At 36.6% G+C, this 8,419-nt stretch overlaps 1 protein-coding gene across 3 annotated transcripts in view; it reads right to left on the reverse strand.

The window, feature by feature from the left end:
* Window positions 1–237: 237 nt before the first annotated feature.
* The window catches only part of LOC121428670, a 27,647-nt gene continuing 19,465 nt past the window's right edge, over window positions 238–8,419 (reverse strand). For all 3 annotated transcript variants that reach the window (XM_041625460.1, XM_041625461.1, XM_041625459.1), the window contains exons 5-10: window positions 7,325–7,598; window positions 6,646–6,723; window positions 5,776–6,056; window positions 4,926–5,184; window positions 3,312–3,389; window positions 238–2,401 (exon numbers count right to left, since the gene is read on the reverse strand). In XM_041625460.1, coding sequence (XP_041481394.1) covers window positions 2,247–2,401; window positions 3,312–3,389; window positions 4,926–5,184; window positions 5,776–6,056; window positions 6,646–6,723; window positions 7,325–7,598 — 1,125 coding nt within the window. In that variant the 3' untranslated portion in view covers window positions 238–2,246. The remainder of the gene's footprint in view (window positions 2,402–3,311; window positions 3,390–4,925; window positions 5,185–5,775; window positions 6,057–6,645; window positions 6,724–7,324; window positions 7,599–8,419) is intronic.

The following is an 8,419-nucleotide window of genomic DNA, read 5'->3' on the forward strand; positions in this document are numbered from 1 at the left end:
TCAACCCATTTCACCGGGGCTCGCAGTTCTAAAAAAATTTGGTTTTTTTTGTAGCTCCGATTATTTCTTTGATTTAAAGATTTAGTTATAACTTATTACTTGTATTTCATTTGTCTTTTTTGTTGTATTATGTAATGTTGTTTTTGCTTTCTTACAAGTGTCAAACGAGAAATATGATAATAAATGGAAACAATGATATATAATATAAACAAGGCATGATAAATTAATTTCAATTTAAACTTCATACAATTTATTAGAAATAGAATACGTATAGGGATCAAGGTAAAAAAAATGATAGAAACACTAAATGCATGTGATCTACTCTCTCTCTCTCTCTCTCTCTCTCTCTCCTCTCTGGCCACCACTTTCTCTGTTATGTTATTGGAATAAAATGCAAAACATCTATTCATAATTATACTCAATTAACCTCTGTAAATACATTGTTCTACTGTCTAAGACATCAATAGACGTAGCACTACACGCAAGTCCTCCAGCAACATTGATATCATGTGAAATGAATTTACGAGTCGATTTCTACAGAGATAGAAAACTACATGTATTGAGAAATCATGAAATACATCTGAAAATTCATACTGACCCTCACTTTAATTATGTACAAATTTTGTTCGTGATGTGCGAATTACTGCTACTGGTATACAAAAGATGTGAAAGACCAATATTGGAAATATAGATAATAATTTGAAAAAAATGATTGCACATGATTATTTAAAAGACACAACTCTTGATTTCGAATATTCACTCGTTAAATTAACTGAGATATACTTCCTCACGTTAGAGTAAACGTGATTATAGATATTTTCAAATCCACATCTATACATAATACATAATTCGTAATAACTTTGTTCACAACATATATGTTATTCTATGTATTCGCAATATTTATGGTGGTTGTGGTGGTGATAATGATGGTGATGACGATGACAGTGACGAAACCATGTTGGCGACAATGAAGACGACAATGAGGATGAAAATAATGATATTGGTGGTGATGACGAGTGGTAATACAGAGCTGATATTTACATCCTACATGACAATAATGACAATATTACATATTGATGATGATATCATGAAAAACATCTTTAAATTCAATATAGGACCAAATATTGACTATTATCGATCCTTTCCGTTCTCATTGACGAATGTTTTGAATACAGGGGTATACAGGGGAGAACCCCAGGATTCCTTATATGAGATGGAGAGGGGGGCACAAAAATTGACAGGCAAAAACGGGCCATCGCTCCAAAATCTTTGTCCCTTTTTCCTCTGAAATAAATACGTTATTCTCACTTCAGAATAGGAAGCAGGACCGCATGTCCCTGCTCACCTGTAACTGTCCTTGTATATAAAATATTTAACAGCTAGGTATCTTTCTAAAGTATATAAAACGTCTAGAATATACTTACAATTTATTAAACCCTCTCTACTGAGGTCTATCAACTACAAATCGATAACTTTCCAAACCTTTAACGATCACCAAATTGCTTAAAAAGGATTAAAAACGAGTAGACAATAAAAATACTTATTCCTTTTATCATGCTTTTTTTTGCTCAAAGGGTATAAGTAATATTGATTGAAATGTTTATATATTCTTGTTTGTTTATACGTTTGTATACCTGACTGAGTTCAGGCGCGTATCCAGCAGATCCTACAAATTATTCCTTGGGGCCAATAATTGTCTGTGGACAATAGTGACTCTAATATGCTTGTGTAAGGGCACATACATTGCTTTGTCATAATTGATGCTGGATATGCTATTCGATTTGTTATGTATTTATTAATTAAAAAATACAGCCATCAAGTATGGATCCAGACGAATATCCTTATGCTGTGATTAGGAAATAATCCAAAATCAAAATATCATTAAAACTATCTTTACTTGTGTTAAATCCATAAAAGGGCATGATAGATCATAATTAATGTGTGTAAATGACAGTACATGGCATCATAATTATATAAGTAAAAATGATCTTTATTTGATTTACATATACATCAAACAGCTGAAAAAATCAATGACCACTATACTTACGTAATTTTGTAATGTTTGATGATACTCAAGCATAATTCACAATACTGCCCCTTTACCAAACCTTACGACATGCTTTAAAAATTTAATATAAAGACTATAACAAAAAAAATGAAATCAATTTGTTAAATCGGGTATCGGATTGTTCCCTAACAGCTAATTTGCTTTTATATTACTTTCTAGTCTATGAAATTCAGAGTATCTATTTCTTAGCGGGGAGTACATTGTCTTCAAACTGCCTCATGACGTTTCCTGGTGGTCTAAAGAAAGCAACTGTGAGAACTTTTCCTTCCTTGGTGATTGATTTACCGATACCATACTCCTTACTGTTTTTCCATACCATCTGAGTGAAATGTCCTGTAAGAGATAAACAACAAAAATGATATTTAGTCGTGGTAATGAGAGTAAATACACTTTAAAACAAAGTACTCGAAATGTAATGACTACACCTCAGAAACATTGTGCTTTACTTTTAATCGATATACCCTACCAGAAAGGCACATATACAAAATTTATCTTAAAAGGATGAGAGGTTGTTGTGAAAATAAATGATGCAGAATCTGTTCGATTAAAATAAGGTACATGTCCTTTTGACAAGATAATTTTAATTGTTTGACATGAATTCTATGAAGTGCCTCTCTGATTATGTATTTGAGTAGTGACAGTAATACATGAATCATCATCGAAATTGCTATATGCATCGCGAAGCACGAGCTATATATACATGTATATAATTTTTTGTATTTTTTTTGTAAACTGGCATAAAAACGGGATGCTCTAATTTATTAATGCGTTCTGGACAAAGGCTACTAATCGGTTGTATTACAAAAAAATAACTGACGTAGTCATTTGCACCAAGTTGCCTTAGCTTTCATATAAATTTGACCAAATCTAGTTTGATCTTAACGTAAAAGATGCAATGAAGCAGGGACGTAAAATGGGAGAAAAACTCTAAAAGCGACCCCCCCCAAAAAAATGAGCAAACAATATGATTTTTCTTAAAAAAACTTTTTTTAAGGGTGGGGGGTATGACCCCAAGCCCCCCCATCTGTACGCCAGTATTGTATAGTAAAAACTAAAAACATTTTTTTACAATTTATATTTTCTATGCAACCTTATTAACTTATAGACTTTTACAGTTATTCTTTAAGAGTTTAAATAAAGTTTTAGAAAGAAAAATACATGAATAAAAAGTTTTAAGTTTATAGGAATCTTTGTCTTCTTTTTCTTACCATCCCCTCCCTTTTTTTTCTTTGTTTTTACTTACCTGCCCCTGAAGTGAAACCGGGTTTCTTGAAATCATATTTATCTATCTGTTTGTACCACATATCCACCACTTCTTGACCTGTATAATTTTTAAAAGATAGAACATCGCTAAAGTATATGAATAATGTTCAAGTTAAAGAATATAATATTACTGCCTTTAATTGTTTGAAGATCTAAGTTGTAGACCTGTACGTTTCCTGGCAACGTATCCGTCCTTTATTTCATATCTTACATTCTTATAACATAATTTATTACCTAATATTTCCATGAAAACAAAGTCACATTCTACACAAATTTAAATCAATTATGCCTTCCGTGACCAACTGGATGAATTTTCGCTTTCCAGGGGTATCAAAAGGATTTTGAAGGAGGGGGGGGGGGGGGGGTTGAACATAAACTCACAATTTGTTCTTATACATGGTTACATGGTTATGTGGGGGTGGGTGATCTCCAGCCTCCCTCGTTTACGCAGCTTATCAAGGGATTTGAATGGAGGGCATGATAGTTGGTCGAGGATTAAATGGTATAGGAGGCGGATTAGGTGTACAGATTGAAGATGTGGAGAGTCTAATTAATAGACTGATCGAAAGACAGTGAAGTGATTTTGTTGATTGCTTTTCAGGAGTGAAAAAAACCGAATGAATTGAGACAAATCGATTGGCAGCGAAAGATATAGCAGAGGAGAGAAGGGGAAATTAGTTGATATGATGATGATGATGATGAGGGTGATAATGGTGATGATGATGATGACGACGACGATGATGATGATGCGGGTGATGATAAGGACGACGATGATGATGATGATGGTGATGATGGTGGTGATGGTGATGATGATAATGGTGACAATGATGATGATGACGATGATGGTGATGATTACGACGACGATGATGATGATGATGATGGTGATGATGATGATGATGGTAATGATGGTGATGATGGTGGTGATGGTGATGAGGGTGATGATGATGATAATGGTGATGATGGTGATGACGACGACGATGATGATGATGCGGGTGATGATAAGGACGACGATGATGATGATGATGGTGATGATGGTGGTGATGGTGATGATGATAATGGTGACAATGATGATGATGACGATGATGGTGATTATTACGACGACGATGATGATGATGGTGATGATGATGATGATGGTAATGATGGTGATGATGGTGGTGATGGTGATGAGGGTGATGATGATGATAATGGTGATGATGGTGATGATGACGACGATGATGATGATGATGGTGATGCTGATGAGGGTGATAATGGTGATGATGATGGTTATGATGGTTGTGGTGGTGGTGCCGGTGATGGATTTTATTGTTATTAGAAGGAGCGGGAGACGAATTGACCGAAGTGATACGAGGATAACGAAGATTAGAAAAATCATATTGACATGTCTGTTGTTGTTGGTAATGATGATGATAATTGAGAATGGTTGAGGTAGTCATGGTAAAGTTGGTGGCATACTGGCATTTGGGATGACACGGTGATGAGGACAAGAAAGAAGAGGAAGAAGATGATGATTTCGAGGATGCGGAGAAGGGAAAGGAGGATGACGATGATAATGAAGATGAGGTAAAAACTGATGTTGACGAAATGCTTCATTTACCTGAAAACTCGGTACTGGCGCTATTGTAGTGCATCGCAATGTTCTCTCCGACGTCCTTCTCATCACTGTTTTTAAACTCATCTTTCTTAGCCAGTTTGGCAGCAAATTCCTGAGCTCTTCTTTCCAGTTCATCTGATTGCTTGAGTTTTGGTACGGAATGTTTTTGTCGGATCTTATTAAGAGCAGCCACGCTGTCTTTCTGGAATGTCTTCAAATCCGCTGGTGATACGTCCGCTTCTTTTAACTTGACTCCACCCATCTGAACGCAAAATAGAAGTGAAAGAATTTTTCATTCATCTATTTTAAAATGGAACTAAATGCAGAATAGTAAAACAAGAAAAATCATCTACACTGAAATAATCAATATAACTAACGAGAACATTCGAAATGACAAGGCGATTAGCATGATTAAGGTGTAGCTAAAAGGGCCTACAGCGGGTGTTATCCATACATATCTAATGGCGTATCATAATCATGAAGAGACGGCTCGCCTCCCCAACATTTTGATGGGGGAGGACGGGCGACGTAAATGTGACATCATTTATTGAATAGCACGGGTAGTATTATACGAAACATCGCTTTTCCGATACTTGTTCGTCTTTACTTCAAATAGGAGCAGTTATCCTAATACTGTAACGCCAATTCGAAATGCATCGAGGACAAGCAGGTTAGAGATAGCGCAGAGATCGCAACAGCTCCATCTCCTGATAACAGCGTTGTTTCTTAAGTGATTTTTAAAGTTTAGTTGTTTTCCCCCGAACACAACTGGCTGACTGCTTTAGTCAACAATGAATATAAGAAACAACAACGATATCCCCCCCCCCCCTCACAAAAAATCTTACAGCTATACCTTTCTGATGGTTTCATTGACTTCAGCAGCTTTGACTTCTCTGCTCGGCCCTGACTCGTATTCTGTTGATCTTACTACCCGAGTAACCTGGGTTGATTCCTTCTCAGGGGGTGGTGGGGGCATGATACCATCATCACGCTTGAAAACATTCTCTTCGAAGTGGTCAATGATGTTACCAGGAGGTCGGTACTGACCGACGATGATGACTTTACCCTCACGGTCGATTGCCTTCCCGATGCCGAATTCACGAGATCCTTTCCATACCATCTGAGTAAAGTGTCCTGTAAGAAATGAAATACAAATGCTGGGTGTTAAAGAAAGTTCTGTGTTGTAAGATGGAACCGGGGACATCAGGTGTTGAATTACACCCTCTGGTGTATCGACATAACACTTATTAACGTTATAACTAAACCAATTGGCAACATTACAGGGGTACAACGTTACACCATATATCTAGCACTGACGGTATATTTATTTTCGGTAGTCCTATATGAATGGTTATCTGTAAAGTAAGCACCGATGTGTAGTTTGACACTTCAAGTTTTGTAGTACACGATATTTTGGATAAATAAACAGTAAAACATTGTAGCTTTGGGTAAATAAACAGTAAAACATTGTAGCTTGTCTAGTACTGTGTGCGCCTCACAGGCGACTGACTGGAATACTCCTCAGGGAGTGGAGGATGTGCACACATTGTGTGCGGGAATGACTGATTGAATCCGATGACTGGGGTAATAATATATCTTTAAAGCGCTTAGACACGTCGTTCCGATGGATTAAATAAAAGCGGATTATTATTATTAACAGTACAGATAAGTATATGATTAAAATACGACATAAATAAATATTTGAAATAAGAAACATACTTACCGGCCCCCTTTGTGAACCCTGGTTTCTTGAAATCATAGTTATGAATCTCACTATACCAATGGGCCGCAGCTTCCTTTCCTGAAAAAAAAATAACATGAAAATTGATATGATTACTTGACTTGATACTGCAATCAATTTGATTGCAGTATTTCAGTTTTTCTTTAAGTAAATGCGTAGTAGTAGTAGTAGTGGTGGTGGTGGTGGTAGTAGTAGTGGTGGTGGTGGTAGTAGTAGAAGTAGGAGTAGTAGAAGTAGTAGTAGTAGTAGTAGTGGTGGTGGTGGTGGTAATAGTAGTAGTAGTAGAAGTGGTGGTGGTGGTGGTGGTGGTGGTAGTAGTAGTTGTAGTAGTAGTGGTGGTGGTAGTAGTGGTAGTAGTAGAAGTAGTAGTAGTAGTGGTAGTAGTAGTAGAAGTAGTTGTAGTAGTAGAAGTAGTAGTAGTAGTAGTAGTAGTAGTAGTGGTGGTAGTGGTGGTGGTAGTGGTGGTGGTGGTGGTGGTAGTAGTAGTAGTGGTGGTGGTGGTGGTGGTAGTAGTGGCGGTAGTAGTAGTAGTAGTAGTAGTAGTAGTAGTAGTAGTAGTAGTAGTAGTAGTAGTAGTAGTAGTAGTAGTAATAGTAGATGTAGTGGTGGTGGGAGTGGTAGTGGTGGTAGAAGTATGGAGTACAAAATTTTGTCAATGTACCTGAATATTCAGTAGAAAGGCTAGAGTAATGCATGGCTACATTCTCTCCAATGTCGTTCGATTTGCTGTGCTCGAAAAGGTTGTTCTTTGCGAGATGTTTAGCCCATTTTCGTGCCCTCTTTGAAAGCTCACGTGATTCTTCCAATGGTGGTGCTCCATGATGACGTCTGTAATCATTGTGTGACCTCAGAGCTTCTTTGCCGAAAGAATTCTGTTCCGATCGAGAAACTTTGGGAAGGCCACTGGATTTCTTGGATTTCTTTTTAAAAACACCCTAAGTGCAGGACAAGAAAAAAAGAGAAAAAAAGAGATGCTTGGAAAAAAATATTGGCTATATATAATTCAACGAATCAGGGAGTTTTGTGCGCAGACGACACAATAGTACATGTTTCCGTTCTCATACGGACCCACTTTTTCTAGAAAGTAAACTGTTGAAAGTCAAAGACCTGTATTTACTACAGTTAGGGCACTTCATGTATAGTTATAATAATAATGCACTTCCCCATATTTTTGATGCCATGTTCCCTAAAAATCAATTTTATCATAACTACCCCACGAGACACTCTGACGAACTTCACATCCCACTTTACAGAACTTTACTGGCCAAAAATACATTCCTATTCAACGGTCCTAAATTCTGGAACTCACTCGCTAATAATGTTAAAGACAGTGTCTCCTTGAATTCATTCAAACGTAAACTCAAACGTATCCTGCTTAATTCCTATAATTCTCAACGGAACTAACACTTCATTATCTTGATTATAATCCTTACATTTTTCACTTTTATTTTATCTTTTTTCATCTATATTGTCCAGTCATATCCTTTGTTATTTCACCAGATCAAGCTGGTTCATGGTCAGCCCTTTCCCATTCTTAGTTTTACTCCTTTTTAAAAACTAGTTGTCTTGTACTGTCCTGTCTCTTGTTTTGTCTTGTCTTCTACGTCTTGTCATCCCCTCTCTCTGTTTTTTCCTGTCTTGCGCAACATATCCTTTACAACGAAGACCTCTTTGTGTGAAAAGCTTTGCATTTGTTCAGTTTTTATGTTTCCGTCAATATGATTTCTTTTTCTCTTTTTCTTTCCTGTAATACATG

Source organism: Lytechinus variegatus, chromosome 15 (genome assembly GCF_018143015.1).
Source record: "Lytechinus variegatus isolate NC3 chromosome 15, Lvar_3.0, whole genome shotgun sequence".
Taxonomy (NCBI): Eukaryota; Metazoa; Echinodermata; class Echinoidea; order Temnopleuroida; family Toxopneustidae; genus Lytechinus; species Lytechinus variegatus.